Raw genomic sequence first — 26,884 nt, 5'->3', positions numbered from 1 at the left:
CATACCCTGGGTTCGACTGGTGCTTGTCATGATGACGATGCCAGTCAACTGGATGTGTGTCACACTGATACCCATATATGGGCCATTGATCTGATGTCAGCAACTGTTGTCTCCATATATGGAGCTCTAGGTGAAAGCCTTCGTTACAGCCGTACTTCATAATGTTACTGATCACATGACCCCACTTTTCAGATCTCCAGTTTCAGACCCCGCATTTGTATTTATTCATTTCCACACAACTCTAAAGGTATATTAATGACATAGTAAAATGTTGAAAATGATGAAAATGTTGAAAATTGTCTTCTTCTTTTGTGTATCATCAGATGGCCAACTTAGTGTCATACAGCCATGCCCTCGTCTCCGGTCCCAAGTTAAAAAGGCCAGCTTCTGAGGGTGGGCTGTATAGGGGGCAACCTGTGATGATGTGCCCGGCAGTCTGTTCAGGCTCGCCACACTCACGTGCCGCGCTGTCCGACAGGCCCCACTTCTTCATAGATGACTTGAAGCGTCCCACGCCACAGCGCAGACGGTTCAGCTAGGTCCATAGATAGCGTGGCATGTCTTCTCCTTTTACACCACTTGCTGGGTCCCGGATGTATCGTTGGATCCGGGAGGGCCCGGCCGTCTCCCACGACTGTTTCCAGGATGCTGCCAGCCAGGCGTCTCTGGACAAGTCCTCAGGAATCGACTGTAGCATCTCTTGAGCTGCCTTGTTGTAAGGATGGCGAGACTTGAGCCTGCCTGGTTGTGCTGGTGTTATTGTGGCTTTGTGCAGGATGTGCCAGTCGTACTTCTGGGCTTTTCTTGCCAGGGCTAGCGTAGCCGCATCCCGTCGGAGACTGGCTGGAGCAATTCCAGCCAAGACTGGCAGGTAGGACACCGGTGTGGGTTTCAGACAACCAGTTACTATATCCGGAGGGAGCTGTTAATGACAGTATCTACCTTGTTCACATGTGGGCTTCTACTCCAGGCAGGGGCGCAATATTCTGCTACGGGTAGGACCAGGGCTTGTGAGTGGTATTATAAATGAGTGGTATTCCCCTTTAACACTTTTCATATATTTTCAAATAGCGGAAATAGAGCTTATTATTGGTTATTTTTCAGCAAACAAACAAAAAAAACAACAAAAGAAAACATCAAATGTTGAAATATAGAGATGCAAGGTTTGGGCCGGCAGCAACATATTCATTATGTGTGCTGTGTGCCTGTGTCTTGCTGTGTGCATGTCTTTGTACGTGTGCATAATTGATGTATCCATCTGTGTCTATGGGCTAGCTATTTAAGCCAATAACTCCTGACAGGCCCTATACTGTCATTATATCACAGCTAAGGGCGTTGTTGGACCGACGGGTCTGGAGTGAGTTATTGCTTTTAGAAAACAGTTAACAATATGGAAGAATACAAAAAAAGATTATAGACACTTCCCAATTAAAATAGTTGTAATTACCATTTTTGGTAGTAACACTTTCTATGAAGCCCCATGTCTATAATGCATTACAAACATACTTAATTATATTAAACATATATAATCTATTCCATATGTAGGCTAATCTGGTGGTTGCATGATGCAATGTTTACATCGGCCGCAAGCTCTCTTCATTGCACTTTTCCATTGTAATTGGTTAAATGTTTATAAAAACCCAATGACATAATTAACTTGCGGTTTTGCTTTCACAAACATTTAAAGAAAAATAGCATACTGTATATAGCAAATCAAAAATAATTTCTTCAAGATCACCAGTCTCATCTTCAGTTTTTGACACTGGCATAGTTCAGTATATATATATATATATATATATATATATATCTCCCTGCTGAGCTCCCTGCTGAGCACATTAGCAGGTAATGCATTTAAGCAGCAGGGAGATAATAATACATGTATTATATATACAGTAACAACGCCCCCAGGGGAAGGAACAGAATCCTTAGGGAAAGCAGAGCCTACTGGTGGTGCTGGGAGAAAAAGCACATTACAACAGAGAAAATAATACCTGGGTCCTTCTAGCCTGATTTTTCATCTGGTTTCACTTCATTATTCAGAGTGACTGAAAGCCCTTCCCACGGCAGCAGTTTCTGAGATGGGCGTTGGCAAAGCGGCAGTCTTTTGCCATTGATGATGACGTTGTGTTCAACCCGGTTGCTGCTAACCCAAGGAACGACAGGTTACGTTTTAAGCACTATAACCCCCTGTGCCAGGACGTCATTTTTTCTTTCTTTTTTTACAATAGAAACGCTGGTCTGCGTTTCTATTGTAGTGTACTGGCATGGATTGTGTTAACATACTAGTAGCGCTCAATGACTGTGTTTGTTTGGTTAACAAACACGGTAAAATATGTCGGATGATGATGTTAAAAATAAATAAAAAAAGTCGTTTCTGTAAAGAAAGTATATCATTCATCAGCGATTTAATAGCCAGATCCATATACGGTTGCAAATTACAACAGCCATGTTTGTTGTTTGACGTCAGCGAGTTGAAACAGCGCTGATTGGCCGTAGCCACGGTATCAGATTTTCAACGGAGGCTGCTATTGTGTTAGCATACACTAACACAATTGGTCCGTGTTCGGGGGAGGGAGGGAGGCTGGGCGTGATAATTCACACTGCACGTAAACCGACCGTCTGGGGCGGGGGAGGAATCAATAGGCATAACGACCACGTTGTGGAGAAAAATGGGCAAAAAGAAAAAGAAAATATATATATTTGGGTAGTGTCTTCTGAAGTGCCCAGGTATTATTGTCTCTGGTTGTCACCGTTGAGCACCGACGAGCCCTTCTACCTTCTAATCTACTGGGCACCTACGGATGGCTGCAATTCGAAACTGGCCCCCGTAAAATATGAATCCCCCCCACCGCCCCCCCCCCCCCTTTTTCCCTCACTATATATGTTTCTTTTCCCTTTTTACCTCCATTATGATGAATTCCTGTTCTGTTCTCTGTTCTGTTCTTCTATATAGAAGTGTTTATTTGTACGTCTCTAAATGTTTTGATGAATTGAACATGGTGGACCCTCTTGTAAACAAGTGTAATGCTTAATTGGGTCGTCCACTCACAGTTAACAGCCTTTGTATTGAGTTTGTGCTTGAAATGTACTGTAATTCTGCAAACTAAATATTTCAATCAATCAATCAATCTGGCTGAAGCGTGCTGGACTTCTCCTTTATATCAGTGGCAGCACTGACAGCAAGAGGAAGGAATTAAGCTGTTTATGCCCATATTTTAGGGACGCTCTTCCTCACATCTGATCAGTAATCAATAAAGCTCTGATAAAAAAATGGTCGGATCTGCGGATTCCAGCATCTTACCTTGGCAAAGGTGAGGGATCAATTGTTCAGCAGAAAGGGCTTATATTATAAAACATCCTTGCCAAGTTGTATTAGCCTTTGGTCATGAAGTTCAACTTCATAAATTGACGTCTTATTCTCATTACACATTCATTATGCAGTGGGCCGTCAAAGTAAACAAATAAAGTGAAGTAAAGTATGATTCACACTGCATTCATTTAGAAGATGTTTGATGGGATCATGTCTGTGGCAGTCCATTATACTGCACAGGCTTTGATTTTGATATTAAGAAAATAGGAAAGTAGAGGTGTCAGGATGTTCTGTGCACCGGCCCCTCGCATGGACACGTCTTTGTGAGAAAGGTATTGGAGCCAGGAGGCAGTGTTTGCATGTTCTGATGAATGAAAGGTTTTTGCCGTGTTTGAGCACCCAGCTGATAGAAGCACAAGCTCTTCAGACGCTAATGGCTGCATATGTAGAATCATTTTCTTTGATGTAATGGACCACAACCTCTCAAAACTCAGAAACACAATATTTACAAAATGGAGATGACATGTGATGGACGGACTGCATTCAAAGCTCATCTGTTGTGGTTAGCTCAACCGTCTGGGCACCTAGGCTGCTAAGCTCCTGATCCCGACGGCCTTTGCCGCGTGTCATCCCCCCCATCTCTCTCCCCATTTCCTGTCAGTCTACGTTCAACCTATCAACCCATCAATAAAGGCAGAAAAAGCCAAAAAAATATCTTTATAAAAAAACAAAATCGATGTAAGTTGGAAATGAATTCCCCACCCAGATATTATGTCTGTGTCCCTTTTATGCCCATATATGGAGTTATTTGTCAGGCATGCCCAAATATGGAGTCTATGCAGACGTCAGAATGATGTCAGAACAGGCCAGCTCCATATATGGACACAGGGGTGCATTTATATAGTTTTATGTCCTTAAAGATGGAGTGCCGTGATTTTTTTCCACCCTAAAACATGATCATCAGGTCTTATTGTTATATAAGGAGGTATAATTTTTTCAAAAAAGTGTACAGTATTTGTTAAAATGTTGTTTCTATGTGGGCACGCCCACCAGTTCATTACGTATGCCTGGTTTGCTTGGTGGGTGGTGATGGGTGGTGATCCACCTGAACTGAAGAAGCACCCACAGCTGTAGTTGAATGATAAAGGGGGAGGGGTTAGGGGAGGGACGGATAGTGTGATGTCACTATATTACTGTTTATTTCATTGGCCCGTCAAGGGTTCCGCCTCCAGGAAGAAACCCTAAATACAAAGTAAAAAATTACTCCAGGGTGTCTAATGAAGTACTGACACCTCATAGACACATGAAAAACTGGAAAAATACAAAAAAATGTGGCACTCCCTCTTTAAGATTGCTGATGCCTCAGTAGTCTCTGGAATATTTCCCACAGGTCTTAAACATGATAACACCTTTGTAGAAAGAGAATACATGACTCGTTTGTTTTTGAGAACTACTGTAAAACAGGACGATATCAAATCTGCAATTGTTAGGAAAACGCCTGTCGGTAAAACCTTGTGAGCGTGTCGAAAACCTGTGTGATCTTGGATGCTGATCTTAAATTTCAAAAGCACATAAAACAAGAAGCTGCCTTCTATCATTTGAGGAATATATCTACAGATGCTTCCTGACACAGTCAGATTTCCGAAAAGCTGGTTCGTGCTTTTATTTCCAGTAGACCTGATTACTGTAATGCACTTTTTGCTGGTCTGTCAAAATAGTTGTTAAATAGACTCCAGCCTGTAGAAAGCTTGTTGCTGCCAGCATTTATTTTAATCTAAAAACAAAAGGTTTAAACAGATCACTTATGTTTTAGCTTCACTTCACTGGCTCCCAGTAAAACAAATAACTTATTTTAAAATACTTATTTATCTTTAATAAGTGAATGGTTTAGCTCCTTGCTACTTTACTGACTGAATGAATACACACCAAACCTTTAACCCATTCAGGACGGGAACCCCTTTTGGTGTTTTAAGCATTATGTTATACTTTAGCCATTGAAAAATAGCAGATCTCCAAGCTCATAGCACGGCACCGAGTGCCACGCTATGAGCTTGGAGATCTGCTATTTTTGAAAAATCGTGAAAATGTGGCGCAAATCTTTTTTCGTATTTAACTCAAATCTTTGCTTCTGGGGGGTGCCTGGAACCACATATTTTCAGATGGGGGTCGGCAGCCAAATACAGATAATTCCGCATTATTCCGGGGGTCCTTGGCATGGAAAAGGTTGAGAACCACTGACATAGAAACATGTTTTTTTCAGAAAACTGTTCGAATTAATTGCGTGCGTGCGTGCGTGCGTGCGTGCGTGCGTGCGTGCGTGCGTGCGTGCGTGCGTGCGTCAGAGGAGTGCAGTACCTTCGTAGACAGCCTTAAATCCCTGTGAGCCGATGGTATCGTCAGACTGCAGGTGTAACCACATCTGACTGGACAAGCTGACAATGAGGTCAGGCACACTGGAGCCAGTCAATCTACACACGCACGCACACGCACATGCACACGCACACAATAATACCAATATTAATACCAGTGGTGGAAAAAGTAATCAAATGTTTTACTTAAGTAAAAGTATCAATATTGCAAAAAAAAGAAATACTCTGTTACAAGCAAAAGTCTGGAATTCAACATGTAATTGAGTAAAAGTACAAATGTATTTAGCATCAAAACATACTTTAAAGTACCAAAAGTAGAAAGTACTCATTATGCAGAATGTCTCATTTAAAGTTTTCAAACGCATTGTACATAGGGCTTATGTAGATAATGTACAGTATATATGTTTTGTAATATATTTGCCTCTGAGATGTAGTGGAGTAGAAGTAAAAGTATTAGAAATACTAAAAATACCTCAAAATTGTACTTAAGTAAAAGTATTTAAGTAAATGTACTTAGTTACTTCCCAACACTGATTCATAACAGTCAGATGTATACCTCCATTGCTTTCCTTGTGGTTTGTCATGTTAATAATTATAGCATTTTAGTAGTACAAGCAGTAGTAGTAGTAGCATTTCATCAGCATTCAGGTGGTAGCCTACTTACACATATAGCACTCTCGACTCTCTGTGTGTCTCTTACACATGTAGCACTCTGCGTGTGTCTCCTATCTTCTACTAGTACTTACACATATAGCACTCTGCGTGTGTCTCCTATCTTCTACTAGTACTTACACATGTAGCACTCTGCGTGTGTCTCCTATCTTCTACTAGTACTTACACATGTAGCACTCTGCGTGTGTCTCCTATCTTCTATACTTACACATATAGCACTCTCCATGTGTCTCCTATCTTCTACTAGTAAATACACATGTAGCACTCTGCGTGTGTCTCTTACACATGTAGCACTCTCCGTGTGTCTCCTATCTTCTACTAGTACTTACACATGTAGCACTCTCCGTGTGTTTCCTATCTTCTACTAGTACTTACACATGTAGCACTCTGCGTGTGTCTCTTACACATGTAGCACTCTCCGTGTGTCTCCTATCTTCTACTAGTACTTACACATGTAGCACTCTCCGTGTGTCTCCTATCTTCTACTAGTACTTACACATATAGCACTCTGCGTGTGTTTCCTATCTTCTACTAGTACTTACACATGTAGCACTCTGCGTGTGTTTCCTATCTTCTACTAGTACTTACACATGTAGCACTCTGCGTGTGTCTCCTATCTTCTATACTTACACATATAGCACTCTCCGTGTGTCTCCTATCTTCTACTAGTACTTACACATGTAGCACTCTCCGTGTGTCTCCTATCTTCTACTAGTAAATACACATATAGCACTCTGCGTGTGTCTCCTATCTTCTATACTTACACATATAGCACTCTGCGTGTGTCTCCTATCTTCTATACTTACACATATAGCACTCTGCGTGTGTCTCCTATCTTCTATACTTACACATATAGCACTCTCCGTGTGTCTCCTATCTTCTATACTTACACATATAGCACTCTGCGTGTGTCTCCTATCTTCCCCCCGTCTCCCACAGTCAGAGTGTCGTATCCTCTCTCCAGGTCAAATTCTTCAAATGCCAACTTTATCACCTATATGGGAACACAAAGACAGATGTATTTGTTATCAGTCCATGCAGAGAGGGTTCCCCGATGGATCGGCCGAAATGTGCCGTTATTGGTCAATATCGGACCTTAAAGGAGCATTCAGTGATTTGGGTGATTTGGAAAACCACCCAGTCCGCCCCGGTAACAAAATGTGCACATGCACGCTCTACAGTGGGGGGAAGTGCAACAGGCCAACAGCATGTGCACCAAGGCCCGCCCCCACTCGATCATGATTGGAGGAAGGCCCCTCTCATCCTGATTGGATGAAGGTTTTGCCACCCGCCACCAAAACTGAAACTAGGGTTTTTTGACCCCAGGGGCTCACTGGGGACAGGGAGGAACTCCTTATATGGTCAGCACACTCTATAGTAGGGAGGATTATCCAGAAAAAAAGAAAAAATAAGTGATATTTGAATTAAGTCAAATCACTGAATACACCTTTAACCGATGGCAGTATATAGACGATATTTATCTTTTGTTGATAGGCATACATTTTGCGTTGGCTATGTTGGTGTGTTGGTTATCCGCAGCCTACCAAGCTGTATATTCTAAACATTTATTTCTTGTATTGAAGATGCATTTGCTACCCTGGCACAAAAGCATATCTAAAGCTAAATTGTTATTTTAAACATCGGCATCGGCCAATAATTTCCATATCGGCGCATCCCTATACTTCATTTGTACAGGCTATAGATAACGTCATCATGTAAATGTGTCCTTCACGGGAACAGCACTCAACTATTTAGTGTTCTGTGTGTGTCCCTTGAAGGTGCCCCTGCTCCTTTTTGCAGCAACAGAGTCAACTTCTTGAGGGAACATAGTGACAGGGGGATAGCGGCAGTACATCCTCTGCATGCAACCAGCACGCATCGTGATTGAATCTACTGCGTGCTGTGAAATTATCATTGTTCCTGGGAAATAATGCATGACGATCAATTATGCATTAGCCCTAAATCACATCTCAAACAATACGGGGGGGGGGGGGGGGGGGGGGGGGGGGGGGGAAGCAGGTTGCGGTCTGTCACATTCATAAAAAGTGAATGTCAGAGAGCATACTGGCAGCTCAGAAGACTATATAGGATAGGGGATGAATTAAAGCTGTGGATTACAGTAGAATCTGCCTTGTGACGATACATGAAAAGACAAAGTTATGAAAAGAATAAAATACTTATAGGCTCACAGCCTATAATAGCTGTGTGAAAGCCTATAATCGCATTAAATCGGAAGATGTCTACCAAACAACTCTTTAATGTCAAAATAAGAGTATAGTCTGAGTGGATAAAGTCTCCTGTCACCCAAAAACAAGATCAAAGACGATCGACATGTCAAAAAGCACCCAGGGATATAGCGCACATTTCCTGTTTATCAAATATCAATCACACAAAGCATTTATTAATGTCACTGAGCAACGTGTCACAGCGAAAAAACACTGTCAATCACATGACGCACGCACAAACGCACGCGCACACACGCACGCACACGCACGCACACGCACACGCACACACACACAGATTGTACAGCAGCTGTAGTAGTCTTAACAGTTTCAGTTTGTTAAGACTACTAGTTGAATAGGTTTGAATAGTCGACGGCAAATACCTGACTGGTTGTGGACGTCCCCCCAGTGGAGCCTCTAGCTCCTGACTGGTTGTGGACGTCCCCCCAGTGGAGCCTATAGCTCCTGACTGGTTGTGGACGTCCCCCCAGTCAGTGGAGCCTATAGCTCCTGACTGGTTGTGGACGTCCCCCCAGTGGCGCCTATAGCTCCTGACTGGTTGTGGACGTCCCCCCAGTGGAGCCTCTAGCTCCTGACTGGTTGTGGACGCCCCCCCAGTGGAGCCTATAGCTCCTGACTGGTTGTGGACGTCCCCCCAGTGGAGCCTATAGCTCCTGACTGGTTGTGGACGTCCCCCCAGTCAGTGGAGCCTATAGCTCCTGACTGGTTGTGGACGTCCCCCCAGTCAGTGGAGCCTATAGCTCCTGACTGGTTGTGGACGTCCCCCCAGTCAGTGGAGCCTATAGCTCCTGACTGGTTGTGGACGTCCCCCCAGTCAGTGGAGCCTATAGCAACTGACTGGTTGTGGACGTCCCCCCAGTCAGTGGAGCCTATAGCTCCTGACTGGTTGTGGACGTCCCCCCAGTGGCGCCTATAGCTCCTGACTGGTTGTGGACGTCCCCCCAGTAGAGCCTCTAGCTCCTGACTGGTTGTGGACGCCCCCCCAGTGGAGCCTATAGCTCCTGACTGGTTGTGGACGTCCCCCCAGTGGAGCCTATAGCTCCTGACTGGTTGTGGACGCCCCCCCAGTGGAGCCTATAGCTCCTGACTGGTTGTGGACGTCCCCCCAGTGGAGCCTATAGCTCCTGACTGGTTGTGGACGTCCCCCCAGTCAGTGGAGCCTATAGCTCCTGACTGGTTGTGGACGTCCCCCCAGTGGAGCCTATAGCTCCTGACTGGTTGTGGACGTCCCCCCAGTCAGTGGAGCCTATAGCTCCTGACTGGTTGTGGACGTCCCCCCAGTCAGTGGAGCCTATAGCAACTGACTGGTTGTGGACGTCCCCCCAGTCAGTGGAGCCTATAGCTCCTGACTGGTTGTGGACGTCCCCCCAGTGGAGCCTATAGCTCCTGACTGGTTGTGGACGTCCCCCCAGTGGAGCCTCTAGCTCCTGACTGGTTGTGGACGTCCCCCCAGTGGAGCCTCTAGCTCCTGACTGGTTGTGGACGTCCCCCCAGTGGAGCCTATAGCTCCTGACTGGTTGTGGACGTCCCCCCAGTGGAGCCTCTAGCTCCTGACTGGTTGTGGACGTCCCCCCAGTGGAGCCTCTAGCTCCTGACTGGTTGTGGACGTCCCCCCAGTGGAGCCTATAGCTCCTGACTGGTTGTGGACGTCCCCCCAGTGGAGCCTCTAGCTCCTGACTGGTTGTGGACGTCCCCCCAGTCAGTGGAGCCTATAGCTCCTGACTGGCGAGCGTGGACGTGCTTCCAGGTTTAACCCATTTTGACCTGAGATCAGATTCTAAAAATGTCTTCTACAGTATCCTGACAGTTTTCTGAAAAAGCTATGTTTCTATGTCAGTCGTTCTTCGATTTTTGAAAAATAGCAGACATACAAGCTCGTAGCGCGCCACTCGGTGGTGCGCTATGAGCTTGTAGATCTGCTATTTTTCAATAGCTAAAGCATAACATAATGCTAACACCAAAAGGGGTGTTTATTTATATAGCACCTTTTATTTATTTAGCACCTTTTACAGAGAGGTCTCACAAAGAGCTTTACATGCAATAAAATACAATACAAAACAGACAAGCAAGTAAAGCAGATGAAAAATGTTGCTGTACAATTCAGCTCAAAACAAAAATGACAAAATGAATACAAGCATCAGAAATATTTCATGAATCAATAGATAAGTTAAGGTCAAGATGAACCATCCACAAATGCTTGCTTAAAAACAATGTTTTAAGGCAATTCTTGAAAATGTCCACAGAGGGTGCAAATCTCAGCGCTGGTGGAAGAGCATTCCAAAGTTTTGCCGCTACAGCCTGAAATGATTTATCACCTTTAGTTCTTAGTTTGGTGGAGGGTGGGTCTAGCAGACCTAAGGGCCCTTCTGGGCACATAACGTGGCACCAGGTCAATCAAGTAATCAAGGTATAAGAGAATGACTGTAGGCTATTGGGTGCTGCGTTCGGCCTCCCTCTTTAGCCGACCGGCAACATATGTGCCTTTCGGATACATACTGTAGTGTAGGTCCCGGTTCGCCTCCCGGCCGATGCTACACAAACAGCCACTGGGGCAGAGCGAGTGTTTATGTGTATGACAATTTTGTTTGTCGTTTCAACTCGTTTGGTTTTGTAAGCAGATCATAAAGCAGCAGCCGTATAGCACGCTTAAAGCAAGAAAGGAAGCGTAATTACTATACTCCTCATTTGCAAGAAACTCAAAGCTGCTCAGTAGAGCAAAATGGAACCATTTAGACAGAATTAAGATGAGCCTACAGTACAAAACAACTTTAGTGTCATTCTATTAAAGAAAGAACAAGAAAGAAAGAAAGAAAGAAAGAAAATGAGTTTTCCCCTTATCAGGTCACAGATAAACGTCTTGGTTCTCCCTCTTGGTGTTCTTCTTTCAGGAAGCATTCACTTTTCCGTTCAGCAATCTATAGAGGTAACTTTACAAGAAAAAAGACCCACGCAACAGCAACTGGATTACTGTACGTGTCATGGTGGACATTCCATTGAATCCATTCTGGGCGGGAACCCCTTTTGGTGTTTTAAACATTATGTTATAATTTAGCTATTGAAAAATAGCAGATCTACAAGCTCATAGCGCGCCACCGAGTGGCGCGCTATGAGCTTGTAGGTCTGCTATTTTTGAAAAAATCGTTAAAATGTGGCGCAAATCATTGAATATATATTTCAGAGCGAACATTTTTTAACTAAAATATTTGCTTCTGGGGGGTCCCTGGAACTACATATTTTGAGATGGGGGTCCTTGACATGAAAAAGGTTGAGCACCGGCTGACATAGAAACATAGGTTTTTCAGAAAAATGTTAGGATTTAGAAGCCTTTTTTTTAATCGACCTCAGTCCAAAATGGGTTAAAAGGGGAGGAAGTAAAGCATTTTCACTCTGGGGTCGTTAGCAAGCAGCAGAGCAAGCTAAGAGCAGCTCAATAGCCCATTTAGGGGTCATTAAGAGCACTCTGCAACCCAAAGCTGGGGCAAAATACCTTCCGTCATCCCGCCGGCAAACTAGCACAACTGTGAGTGTCTGAGAGTCACCGCAGGGCATGATTACATCCTGGGAGAGATCCACAATAATCTCCACTCCCATGCTGAATGCTGATCTCAATTTCTCAGAGGGCATTTCCGTGCCAATCTAGTCGCCATTTCAGGGGGCATTTCTTGTGGTCGGTGCAGCTCAATATCCCCTTATTATAAACAACATTACAGGCACTCTATAATCCATACCTGGAAGTGTATTACCTGCCGACCATTTGGTCAGATAAACTAGTACAGAATAGACTGCAAACATGCCCTGAGGTGAGACACCCTCAGCATGGCACGCACACAGACAACAGACAGACAGACAGACACACGCACACACACACACACACACACACACACACACACCGTAGTAGACCGTACAATAGAAAGTCCTGACCTTTATCTTGATGAGGTGGCCCTCTCAAAGACTAGCAGAACCATAGTTACTCTAATAGCAAAGTAGAGAAGCTGTGCTGACTCACTGCTGAGCAGCGACTACAGTACCCCGATAAGAGTTTTGTCTAGAACTGCAAACAGTACACCAAACCTGTCTGTCTGTCTGTCTGTCTGTCTGTCTGTCTGTCTGTCTGTCTATTCACTCAATGTAGTCATCTATAACAGCATTGGCGCAATAAATTAACCCATTCAGACCGTATAGGACGTGTGGAAACGTCATAGCTAATCCAACCGACGGATTGCTATGACGTGTACACACGTCCTAGCGCATTTTCATTGATATCAAACGAGTTTTTTGGGGGGGTTGGCCTCTCCTTCTGCACCATACTCCTTGCTCTTTGCGCATGCGCGTTGCGTTCACTTTCCTGTTTACGGCTCACAAAGAATGCCTCGTATCCCCTAATCTAGGGAGCTCTCCGTGGTTTTGACCAGATGGATATACTAAGCTCTTCATTTCTGACTTCAACATGCCAACATGAATTTGTGACAGCTGCTGAAAGTTGGGGTACCATATAACCATTATAAGGCAAAATGTAAATTTCAATATGCTTTAAGTAGCATGTGACATGTCAAACTAGGGGTTTTTCATCATTCTGAAAAAACGGCCAACACGGTCAACACATTTGGGCAAGTGGCTATGACCAAACTAGGGGGTCTATGGCCAAACTAGGGGTCAAACTAGGGGGTTTTCATGATTCTGAACCCGTTCCAAGCATTCGTTTTGCACGAAAAACACTCGTTTAGGCTAAATTCAGCCATAGAACTTGCCCAAATGTCCCTAATGTGCTCAAATGTGCTGACCTCATCACATTTGTGATGACATCTATGGCCTTTTTAAGGAGTGGATTCAGAATCATGAAAACCCCCTAGTTTGACCCCTAGTTTGGCCATAGCCACTTGCCCAAATATGCCCAAATGTGCTGACTTCATCACATTTGTGATGACGGCTATGGCCATTTTTAGCCCAAGGAGTGTATCTTGTGCAAAACGAATGCTTGGAATGGATTCAGAATCATGTAAACACCCTAGTTTGACCCCTAGTTTGACATGTCACATGCTACTTAAAGCATAATGAAATTTAGAACATTTTGCCTTATAATGGTTATATGGTACCCACTACCCCAACTTTCAGCAGCTGTCAAAAATTCCCCTAGGGTGGTTGAATATAAACCAATGTTGGATATGTTAGTAGACACCTTTACAAACACATTGGTGAAGAAAATTCTTGGTAAGAAATTTATTCCCAGATTTTATTAATATCCCCTGACTATGACTGACTGACAGTTACATGGAAATCATCTGCCAAGCAGTTATTCATCCACAGGTCTCTCCCCGCAAACCTACGCTTACCTGCCTGCGGAAAAACTAAAATATTGATTAGATCACTGTTTTCCCAAACAGGGGGTCGCGGATCCATTTTGTGGGCCGCCCGCAAGTGAATATATACCAGTTTGTTGCCGCGTTGTGAGCTTGTAGATCTACTATTTTCCAAACATCCGATTTCTCTTTTGGATCTTAAGTTAAAAGGTTTTTGAACCACTGGATTAAGGCCTATTCATAGTCTGGAGTTTCGGTGGTGAGGTGACCACCGGAGCTGAAATAACGTTGAGCGGTGGTGAGTAAAAACAGAGAGAAGGGCTGGGAAGGTGGCGGTGGTTTGCTCTTCACCGCGGCTCGTGACGTCATGTTGTAGTTCGGTGGTCACCTAATCACCGAAACTCCAGACTATGTATGAGCCTTTAGACGATAGACAAACTGTGCAAATGAAAGAATCCAGCGAATTACCTTTCAGTGTGACACGTACAGCCACGGGTCGCTCAACGCTATACCCACAGAACAACAGTCACCCGGAGAGCGGAGGGTTCACACATCCGGAAGAGGGGGACATTGTGACCAACGTGTTGAGTCACCGCTGAGCAGTGAGCATTTGTAGGTTTTGTTGCACCCGCTGTGACTGTTATCAACCAGTTGCAGGTTACTTATCCAGACCATGCAATCGACCTACTGCATGTTGGAGTCTACTGGCTGCCATTAGGAAACACATTAGTGAAACTGACTTACGTGGCTGGTTAAGACTGATATGAGGTTAGGGGACTTACGTGGCCGGTTTAGACTGATATGAGGTTAGTGGACTTACTTACGCCTGCTTGAAGTGCCTAAAAAAATGTCTACAAAAAAATATGGTGAGGCAGCCTTCTGCTTCTATGGGCCTACAGCCTGGAATAGACTTCCATTTCAACTTAGACACGCACCCTCTGTAGACATTTTAAAGCTCAACTCAAGACTCACCTTTTTACTCTTGCTTTTAATTGAGTTTTAGTTTTAGTTGAGTTCTCTATTCTGACCTTTTGCGGTGTGCTCTGTTTCTCGTCCATCTATGTTTTTATGCTTTTATTTTGTTTGCTCTTTACCATTGTTTTATCCTTCTAACTGCTTGCCTGTGTTTTATTGCTATTTGTATGTACTGCCCTGTGATGCACACATAGTTGCATTTATGTATGAAAGGTGCTATACAAATAAAGTTTATTATTATTATTATTATTATTACATGGCTGGTTAAGACTGATATGAGGTTAGGGGACTTACGTGGCCGGTTAAGACTGATATGAGGTTAGGGGACTTACGTGGCCGGGTAAGACTGATATGAGGTTAGGGGACTTACGTGGCCGGTTAAGACTGATATGAGGTTAGGGGACTTACGTGGCCGGTTAAGACTGATATGAGGTTAGGGGACTTACATGGACGGGTAAGACTGATATGAGGTTAGGGGACTTATGTGGCCGGTTAAGACTGATATGAGGTTAGGGGACTTACATGGCCGGTTAACACTTTGACTACTGAACCTGATTTACTCGAGTTAATTGACTGTAGAACACTTTCCCTCCCGTTCGCGAGTTGCCCGAGTTATGTTTTCATTGTTTAATCCATGTTTTTAATGAGTTTTAAGTCATACAGGCAATCCACCGGACAGAGTGGGATAGGAGACGTGTTTTGATGACGTCATCGCAAAAAAGGTCCGTCGCTCCGGCGTGCAAAGAGATAATTATGGGAAATTGAGTCCCAATTCATTACAATGGTGGGGGTGGAGCGGTGCGGAGCGCTTCCTGCTCCGTTCTGTTGTTGTGGTCGGAATATGTTTGAACACTACGACAACCCATTACACCGCTTTAAAGTGGATTTTCATGACAAGCAACTCAGCGGTCAGAGCAGTGGCTCTTCAAAGGTAACTTAAAATACGGCAGTGAAACCTGAAACACGATCGTTTAATCCCGGCATTAAAACTGTTAAGACTCGTATGAGGTTAGGGGACTTACGTGGCTGCAGGTTAAGACTGATATGAGTTTAGGGGACTTACGTGGCCAGTTTAGACTGAGGTTAGATTTTAGGGTTGGTAATATTGGACAACGTGACCAATGCCACGTCGTACGTCTCTGCGTTTCCTAATGCCAGGCAGTAGGCTCCAGTATACATGCAGTAGGTCAATTGCTTCGTCTTGATAACGATAAGTAACCTCCTGGTTGATATTTTTGTTGTTAAGCTTATGCCAGCCAGTCACTGCAGTTCTGTTGACAAACTTTGTCTGGAGACTTTAAGAGACTTTATTTGCACAAACGCAGAGGGATACTTGGAGGAGACATATCCTGCCCTGACACAGAAACTGGACTTTTAGAATGTAAACTTTTATTTATGTAGGCCTATTGCATATTCCCCAATAATATCTCCCTCACGTCCATTAACAAAACTGATGAGCACATGTTTAGACAGAATAGTGACAAAAGGGTTTCTCTTACCCTGGCCCTAATTTCTCTGGGGTAATTTCCCTGGAACTCAAAGCACAATGTCAGAAGCACTTCTGTGGGTCTGTGTGGCTCAGAAGAGCCCTGTAAACAATATGGGCTCCATTCAATGCCAGCAGTTCTGTTTCCACTTGATCTACACAAAGGAAAACGTACGAGCAGGAGGATACGGTACACACTCTCATTCCCCACACCGGCCCATACTGCATCTAAATGTCTGCTTTGTGTAGTTTTGCTTGGCTGTCATCGTGCTGACAACAACATCAACTTTAGCATTTCTGGCTGTTATTGCTGTCAGCAAGCCATGAAATTGTAAGGAAGTGACAACTTTGTAATCCTAATGGGTCATAGAGATTTACTTGGCTATAGCCTCAGCTGTGCCCTGCAAATACCCAGATGTACCAAGCCTATCTGTTAACTTTGTCCTGGAGTAACCCTGGTCGATGTGTGTGCACAATGTGATGCAGGAAGCAAACAACTGGTAAAATAACTCAATATTCCCCTGGTTGATCCGTTACAGCAGTTGAGTATATATCCTTATATAGATAGAGGCTGGTTTGGAACAACTCAAAGCAAATCCTATTTTGAGCAACCGCCAGTTGACAGCTCTGTTGAATCCATGTAACAGAAAAATTGAGTTCAGGAGGGCAAAAGAGATAGCACCTGTAGCTACTGTGCAAGGTACTGTAATACTGATTTACATTTCCAGCATTCAGCGCAGATTCTCTCAACTAAAGTGCTCTGCGATAATGTCAACAGTAGTGTAACCTCAAAACTGAAGTAAAACAAATGATAAAAATGGACCGCAATGAGGAGTAGTGGCCAACAAAGCAGTGCTCAGGTCGTGGGGTATAAGTAAAAAAAAACAGCTCTGTGTCTCCGGCATAAAACACATCATTAAGTTGGAAGAATCGTTATGAGACGGTATACCGAAACACGACCCAGCCGAAGACATTTTACTCTCATAAAGAGAATTGCCTTTGGTCTAAGAGATGTAACCGTATAAAAGCCATGTAAAGCCTTGCGTTGGGACAGCAAGCTAAACAGAACATTATTGGGAAGTCACTTCAACAGTAACATTCAAATAGATCACTGTCCATTTATCTGTAGCAATGAGTTTGTTGCCCTGCATGTTAGACCTGGGCATTAACATGCCGCCGCCAGGCATACGCACAGTACACACGAGCGCCCGACACCCGTGCGTGCGTGCGTCCTCGAGTTGCATTCGTGCCCATGTGGATCTGCAGTGCTTAGAGTGAAGCAGCCCCTCTTCCTCGCCCGGTCTATCGGTCACTTTAAGTGATATTTACAGTTATATCAGATGGCGAAAGTAGCCGATCTGCATGAGGAAATGCAGCAGTGTCTGCGCTGGGTGGGGTGGGTTGCGTGGCAGCATGAATTATCGTGCGTAGGGCAACCAAATGGACAGCGGCGTCCCTGGACATCTGCTCTCTCTTTAATCTCATGCAAAAATTACTATGCTTGTCACACCCTCGAATTATTTACGAATACCAAACGAGTCGTCCGTTTACCAACTCGCCCCGGGCGTACAGCCGGCGGAACTGCTCAGCATGGTATTCCTAAAGTAACCCAAGTAAATTATGCTTAAACCTAACCTTATCCCTAACCTTAACCTCAGTAACACTATGCCTAAACCTAACTGTATTCCTAAACTTAAAGGTATATTCAGTGATTTCACTTAATTCAAATATCACTTATTTTTTCTTATTTTCGGGATAATCCTCCCTACTATAAAGTATGCTGACCACATAAGGAGTTCCTCCCTGTCCCCAGTGAGCCCCTGGGGTAAAAAAAACCCTAGTTTCGGTTTGGGCTTTGGGTGGCAAAGCCTTCATCCAATCAGGATGAGAGGGGCCTTCCTCCAATCATGATTGAGTGGGGCGGGCCTTGGTGCACGTGCTGTTGGTCTGTTGTACTTCCCCCACTGTAGAGCGTGTGCATGTGCACATCTTGTTACCGGGGCAGACCAGGGTTTTTTCCAAATCACTGAATGCTCCTTTAACCCCAGGAAAACTACACCTAACCCTAAACTTATATCTAACCTTGTTCTCAGTAAAACAAGATAAAGAATACAAGAACCGCCGCACCGAGCGGTTGGCGTGAGGTCGGCGGAAAAAAGCGAGGGGGCGAGATGGATTATAGGCGACGGAAAAGGACAAACGTTGTTTTGATCTATTCTTGCCTTTAATTTGGACTACCACTAATTGTGCACCATAGTCACCCACCTGTCACCTGATTGTAAGTGACCACAATTTATGACTGCAGCGCTACAGTATATGAAGCATCTGCTTACTGTATTAACAGTGGGCTCGTGACAATGCTTCATGCCAGCCATATTGTGACTTCCGTAAATACAACAGCATGAGCAGTAATTCGACAAGTGTTGCAACAAATGAGCTTAAACCCATCTTGTTAGGCTTCATTGGCAGTGATTAGCCTGAATAGAATGGAAAAATAGGTGTCTAGAAAACATTTTAAGTGATGAGAGTTAACAGTGACAGAGAGAATGATCCAATATTGAATACAGTAATAAACGCACGCACGCACGCCCGCACGCCCGCACGCACGCACGCACGCACGCACGCACGCACGTGTTGGAGTGAGTGAGTGACAGGGTTTATGCATGTGAGCAACCAGGCATGGTTTAGACTTAAATTATTAGCTTGACATTGTCAGATCAATTGACTGACACACACACACCATTTAACTTGAGATGCATTTGCCCCGAGTGAATCCAGGGCCATGTGTGCGTGCGTGCGTGTAAAAAGCGTAAAAAGCTCACATTGTGTTGTGAGCTTTTAGATCTGCTATTTTCAAAAGATTTTTACAGGCCTACATTTGAAAACTAGTGAAATGGGACATTATGCACAAAGTACTTTTGTACTTTTTGTACTTTTGCCTCTTGGGATACTATTTACATTATGAAGAGAGGATATATACAAAATAAATTGAGCGATGGAAATAAGCGAATTAATTCGCAATTCAATTCATTGAGGGCTTATATTAAGGGAAATAGACAATAATGCGCTTTTGCACAAAATAACACCTCTTTGGTGGGGAAGTAACAACTACATATAAAGGTAAGAAAGCCTTCTAGCATGGAATTATACTTTAAAACACCAAAAGGGGTACATTTTGAATTCCGGACTTTCACTACGGAGTAGTTATCTCTACATTGCAGTATTGATACTTTTACTTAAGTAAAACAATTGAGTACTTTTACCACCACATGCCAGTAACCACATACCCACTCCATGGAGGATATGGGCCCCAACCATTTTTACACCATGACTTTTGTACTTTTACTCAAGTAACTATTGAATTCCGGACTGAGTATTTCTACATTGCAGTATAGAGCACCGAAGTCTGACGTCGATATCGTGAGAGGGCGCTAAGTCCACGGGTTCATGTACTTTTTATTTGCATTGTAATCCCCATAGGTTTTTTTTTTAGATGTCCTCATATAAGAACCGTTTGAAAAATAAATAAGTCATCCCGGGCCGTTTCACTCATACAGTATGGATATGAAGAATCAACTGACACTAATATTACTGCTGCTGAATTAGTTACACTTTTGCTAGAAACAGACTGTATCGGCCTGGGCCGTGGCTCAACGGTCCAGGCACCTTGGCCGGTAGCCCGAGTCTGGCAGTGTGCCGTGGGCTCGACTCCCGATCCTGACAGCCTTTACTGCATGTCACTCCCCCATTTCCTGTCAGCCTACTGTCTGTCCCTCTATAAAAATATAAAATAAAGGCGAAAGCCGCAAAAAAACAAGAAACAGACTGTATCAAATATGACTGACTGACTGACTGACTGACTGACTGACTGTCGTAAACGATACAGAGACACCTCCCCGACAATATCACAGAGACAGTTTGTTTATTTTTGGACCACAGTTCTTATATTATATGAGACGATATTAAGATGACCCAAACTTATGCTCCATTGAGAAAAACTTCCATGAACCAGGGGATGAGCCAGTGACGTCAGGACTTCGGCACTCTATTGATACTTTTATTTAAGTAAAAAATACTTCTACTAGTAAGACGCCTGGGGGCGAGAGGCGACCTCGCCCTAAAGTGATATCCAGCGCTGACATCAGACTAGTGTAGAAACCTCATACAGTATACACGCCTGGCATCGTCATGGTGATACATACTCAGTTGGCTGGCATCGTTATCATGACACGCATCTAGTGAACCATATATAAGAAGAATCCGAGGTTTAGGGAGCTAGCTTGCTATGCTCCTCACGAGAGAGACTCCATTGCCTTCCGGACGAGACAGGATATTTGGCCTTACTGCCTTAATGTCCACAGTGATATCTGGCTTTACGAACCGGATATCGTTGGGTTAGAAATCTCTGCATCCCGATTAAGATCCCGGAACGGACAACACTGCAGCGGGATCTAACGAGACAACCAGCACTGGTTCGAGCTATCTTATATGTCATGATGATGTCACGATGACCTGGGCACCTGGGGGCTTGCCTGGGGTGACCAGGGGCTGATGTCACGATGACCTGGGGGCTTGCCTGGGGTGAGCGACGGGGATTTGAGTTAGGTGACATGACAGAGAACACTCTGCTGAATCTTGCATTTTTCAGCCTTGGTGACAATAAGAAAAACAGATAAAAATGGAATTAATGAAATCTGACAATAACAAATGACGGTGGTTTGGTTTAGATTAAAACATTCTGAACACTGCTTGCAAACACACACACACACACACACACACACACACACACACACACACACACACACACACACACACACACACACACACACACACACACACACACACACACACACACACACACACACACACACACACACACACACACACACACACACACACACACACACAAATCATCAGCTTTGCGGGTCAGTTAAGTTGACAGAAAGTAAACACACAGTCAACATTCATCAAATCACACAGACACGTGCACACACACACGCGCACACGCATTGTGTAATACTAAATAAGTCATGTGGAATAATAATAATAACCAGTCAAAGAAAAGACAGAAGAGGGAAAGGGGGAGCATGAAGAGAGAGCAGAGATGAATACATGAAGAAATAGTGAGAGACGGAGAGAGATAGATAGAGAAAGGGGAGGACAGACAGAAAGATGACCATTATTAATCTTTATTTATCTCCCCGTCTCTGTCCCTCTCGCTCTCTCCCTTGTTCCACCTCTTCCCTCCCTCTGCCATTGTCTCTCCCTGGCTGTTTTGTTTTTGGATTTTTTTACCCCACAAGATTGTCTCTGCCATCGACCACAGATGGTACCGCATCAATAGATATTGTTGCTTACGGCCAGAAACCTTGTATCTCTACATCTCAACTTTTTTATGTTTGTTTGTTTTTTCGTAAATGAATGCCCTGGCCTACTTCATCACACGGGAGTGTCACGACGCATTGTGAGCTTGTAGACGAGGTGGCAGCAAAGGGTAGGTAAGCCTTGCCAAGGCATTTTGGGTGTGATTTTGGGTACGTTTTCCTGGCTCGGAGACCGCCATTGTAAGGAACGGCTGTAGGTTATAGGCAGCATTACACTTACACTTCCCCCCCCCACCCTTGGTCCAACATACTACGTGCAACATACGACAAAAAACAAAACAAACCATACAATTACAAACAAAAAGACAAAAAAAAATAATAATAATAATAGTTATGATGTATCTCGCTATCCCTCCTGGCACTTCCTCATGGCACATATGGTGTACATATACATATTCCTCTTTTATTTTTTATTTTTAGAGCTCGTCAACCTGTGGAGTTGATGGTTGTCTCCTGTAGAGTCTTTAGTTCAGTTATACTGTATGTTTAATCATGGGGCCCCATACCTGGTCACATTTTCCTGGTGTTCCCCACAAGTTAAATTTAATTTTCTCCAAGTTTAGATACATCATGACTCTTCATGAGGTCTTTAAGCCATATAGTAGATGCTTTAGGTGCCAGTGCTGATTTCCACTCCAATAGAATCCTTCTTCTTGCTAATAAAGTGACAAAAGCCAGATTTTGTTTTATACCCCTACCAATAGGATGGTGACCTGGTATAACCCATAGAGTATATAAAGGATAGAGACCGAACTGGAGCACTAGCCCCGCCCCCAAGCTATTCATTTCGATGAAGTTGCTCAGTGGCGTTTTGAAGCACCCGGAAGACTGCCGGAAGTACCTCCTCCGGACCTCAAATTTGAGGTCCGGGGTGACGTATGCAACCGAGCGCTCAATGTTAAAGCCCAGCTGCACGGGGTTTCCCGGTCATGAATCCACGGGTCCGCCTGTAGTCCCTCCTCCTACCACTAGGGCCCAGACCTTCAACGTTGAATAGCCTCACTGGCCCCTTGGTATAACCCCAAACAACGCCATCGCTGCACATGGTGACAACTCTATGTTCCAGGCTTCGGCAAGATGTTTAAAGATAGCCGTCCAGTAACCTCGTAAGCGGGGACATGACCAGAACATGTGTGTCATATTCGCTGGGGACATATGACATCTGTTACAGGAATCTGTGATGTTGGGGTATATTTTAGAAAGTTTGAAATTAGTGAAATAAATATGGTGGACAACTTTAAATTGTATTAAGTTCAGCCTAGCGCATGATGTGCTATCATTCACTCTCATTAAGGCCTCCTCCCAGACTTCATCATCTAAAGTTCTACCCAATTCATGTTCCCAATCTGTTTTGAACAGAAATTCGAACCTGGAAGTATCGGAAAAGATGAGAGTTTGGGAGGTTAAACCTTACACACAGTTCACTGCAGGGCCGTGCAGAGAGCACTGAGGGGGCAGGGGCTCAAACTCCAGAAAAGGGCACATGTGTGCGCGACGATTTTTGGGGTGGTCTTTTTGTGGAGTCCGTCCCTTGTGCCATTTCATGTCATTGGACAGTAAAATAAGCAATATGTTCTCATTAGTCTGAAACTACAACTGACTGATGGCAGATTAAAAGATAATTCATTATGATAGTGGAATTATCATTACTTGTCAAATGTTTGTCTTGAAGGGCCAATGGCACTTATTGGCCCCCACACAAGCCCTTATTGGCCCCCCACACATACGCCCTTATTTGCCCCCCACAAAGCTGTGTTTAGGGTCACATTTTAGGGTCACATTTTAGCGTCACATTTTAGCGTCACATTTTAGGGTCACATTTTAGCGTCACATTTTAGCGTCACATTTTAGCGTCACATTTTAGCGTCACATTTTAGGGTCACATTTTAGGGTCACATTTTAGGGTCACATTTTAGGGTCACATTTTAGCGTCACATTTTAGGGTCACATTTTAGCGTCACATTTTAGGGTCACATTTTAGGGTCACATTTTAGGGTCACATTTTAGGGTCACATTTTAGGGTCACATTTTAGCGTCACATTTTAGGGTCACATTTTAGCGTCACATTTTAGCGTCACATTTTAGCGTCACATTTTAGGGTCACATTTTAGCGTCACATTTTAGGGTCACATTTTAGCGTCACATTTTAGCGTCACATTTTAGTGTCACATTTTAGGGTCACATTTTAGCGTCACATTTTAGCGTCACATTTTAGCATCACATTTTAGCTGTCTTGGTTGATACGCCTTTTCAACTTTTTGGCCCCCCACACAAGCCCTTATTGGCCCCCCATATAAGCCCTTATTTGCCCCCCAAATAAGCCCTTGTTTGCCCCCCACACAAGCCCTTATTGCCCCCCCACACATAAGCCCTTATTTGCCCCCCACACAAGCCCTAATTGGCCCCCCACACAAGCCCTTATTGGCCCCCCACATAAGCCTCCCCCCACATAAGCCCTTTGCCCCCCACACAAGCCCTTATTTGCCCCCCCCCCCACACAAGCCCTTATTGGCCCCCCACACAAGCCCTTATTGGCCCCCAACACAAGCCCTTATTGCCCCCCACACAAGCCCTTATATTGGGGGGGGGGGGGGTGCCCTTTCCCTAAAAAAAACACAAAAAAAAGCGTTTTTTTGTTTTTGTTTTTTGAGGGAAAATGCACTTTCTGCAAAAGGGCAGGTGCTCAAGCACCCCTAGCCCCCCCCCCCCCCCCCCCCCCCCCCCTCTGCACGTGCCTGGTTCACTGAAACTACAAAATATGTTGTCTGTATAAAGGTCCCTTAACCTAACAAGGCCTGATCTTTGCCACAGAGAAAAGGCTGCATCAAATCTGGGTGGAGGGAAAAGGTGGTTGTTATGAATAGGACTATGGTTAGACATTCCTCTGAGTCCAAGGGCAACTCTGAATTGAGACCAACAGTGGAGACAACAATTGGATTAGTTGAGAGTTTTTTAGGTTGAATAGGCAACTTACATGAAAGTAAGGCTAAAAGTGAGGTGGTAGGACATGACCTAGTTTCAAGTTCACACCAAGCCAGTGTAGGTTCCTGTATCCAGAGTATCATTTTGTGTACAGTTGGGTGCCACCGATATTGTCCCTTATCATTTGACCCATTTAGGCCTGACCTCAAAATTTAAAAAAAATCCTTCTAAATCCTCCAGTTTTCTGAAATAAATATTTTCACGATTTTTCAAAAATAGCAGACCTACAAGCTCGTAGCGCGCCACTCGGTGGCGCGCTATGAGCTTGTAGATCTGCTATTTTAGCTAAATAGCTAAATTATAACATAATGTTTAAAACACCAAAAGGGGTTCCCGCCCAAAATGGGTTAACTGTCCTTTTGCGCAGATCACGCAAACCTCAGCAAAAAGAAAAGGACAATATCGATGGCCTCCAACTGTAAACCACCTTCCGAACTATGTCGCTGTAAGAACTCCTTCCTTATTCTAGGTGTTTTGCCGTTCCATAAAAATGATGAGATGAGTTTGTCTACCATTCCAAAAAAGGATTTTGGTAAAAAGACTGGCAGGCTTTGAAAGAGATATAGAAAGCGTGGAAGCACATTCATTTTGATGCAGTTTACTTTTTATGAAGCATTATGTTATACTTTAGCTGTTGAAAAATAGCAGATCTACAAGCTCGTAGCGCGGCACCGAGTGCCGCGCTACGAGCTTGTACAGTAGATCTGCTATTTTTGAAAAATCTTGAAAATGTGGCACAAATCTTCGAATATTCTTTCAGAGCGAACGTTTTTAGCTCAAATCGTATACGGAGTGGTATACGGAGTGGTGGAAAAAGTACTTTTTCCACCACTCCGTATCCACTATACTGTGTACACGAATGAAGCAATGATTCCAGATCAATGCGGTAGAAATGAGGGTGCAGTGTAGACCTGTTAACTTAGTGAGCACTCAGCTGATGGAAAAGGGATAAGCAGGGACATCTGAAACATGCTTAGCCCCAGCGATGCTTTTGGTCAACATTTATATATTAATTATTAATTCATTCATTCATTATTATTTGTGTCACCTTTTTTCACCTAAACATCATCATTGATGTTAATTGTTTAGTCTTGCAATGCCATTGGTCATGATATTTGCATATAAATACCCCCCACAGAGGCAGAAATTCACAAAACTTCAAAATCTCTGGACTTTAAGGTCTTTAACTTTAACCTTTAACCTTTAACGCTGAAAAAAGTAAGTAAAATGCCTGTAATATATATATTTTTCGTGATCATTAGAATGTCTAGAATTATTATTGTGAAAGATATCCCCCAAATGTAAATTATTAATGTATTATTATTATTTTAAAAACCAGTATAAATGTCCATAACATTTGCATAAAACTTTTTTTCTTTTTTTTTTTACATCCTCTGCAAAGTCCTATTAGTACAAAGTAGTAGTAAGGTTGAAATCTCTTTTTTGAAAGTAGAAATCTATCCGGGTCTTGCCGGGTTAGACCCTTCAAGCATTGTGCCAACACAGTGCACATAGAGATGAGTCCTTTATTTATGCTTGGAAGGTTTTCAGGGGGTTTTTTTTACTCGCTGGTGATTCACCATGTGCACTTTCAACCTTTCCGGCATGTCAATATTGGCACAAAAAAACCTTCCCAAAGAAAATTCTACAAATAAAGAAAACTCTCCAAAACCATTCAAAACTCTTACTATCTTTGATCTTTTGACCTTTTTATTAAGTGATTCTTTTCAGACTTTTCTTGCCTTCATTGATAGCCCACAGTGCAGAGAGACAGAGAACAGAGATATAGTCAAGGAGTGAACTGCAGCAAAGGAATCGAACCCGGGATTCACAGTCCAGCATCAGAGCCTACGTGGTATGCGCCTTAAGAACCCCCACCCCAAGTGTATTCAGTTGTCCACACTCCCGCAGGGCTCTATTTTAGGCCCCCTCCTGTTTTCGTTCTACACTAAATTATGTTCACCCTAAAGAAGTCGACACTCAAAACACTCAAAATCACATTGTAACGCATTGTGAGCTTGTGGATCAGCTATTTTGGCTGAATGTTCACACCCAGACTAGGTATGCTGTAGGGTTCACGACATGTGGTTAAAGCAGTTTGAATTATCTCTGGATGAATTCAGGAACATGTTACTTGTGAGGAGGTGTGTGTGTGCGTGTGCGTGT

General features: G+C 43.8%; 1 protein-coding gene across 1 annotated transcript in view; it reads right to left on the bottom strand.

The window, feature by feature from the left end:
- LOC306919635 (CUB and sushi domain-containing protein 1-like) overlaps positions 1-26,884 on the bottom strand; it is a gene marked incomplete at its 5' end in the record, with an annotated part of 687,041 nt that overhangs the window by 322,830 nt on the left and 337,327 nt on the right. The window contains 2 exon segments of the mRNA XM_079496199.1: positions 5,666-5,778; positions 7,242-7,345. Of these exon segments, the coding sequence (XP_079352325.1) occupies positions 5,666-5,778; positions 7,242-7,345 (217 nt within the window).

Source organism: Electrona antarctica (genome assembly GCF_951216825.1).
Source record: "Electrona antarctica genome assembly, chromosome: 3".
In the NCBI taxonomy this organism is placed as follows: Eukaryota; Metazoa; Chordata; class Actinopteri; order Myctophiformes; family Myctophidae; genus Electrona; species Electrona antarctica.
Note: the sequence above shows the minus strand (reverse complement) of the source record. Positions and strands in the feature narration are given on the sequence as shown.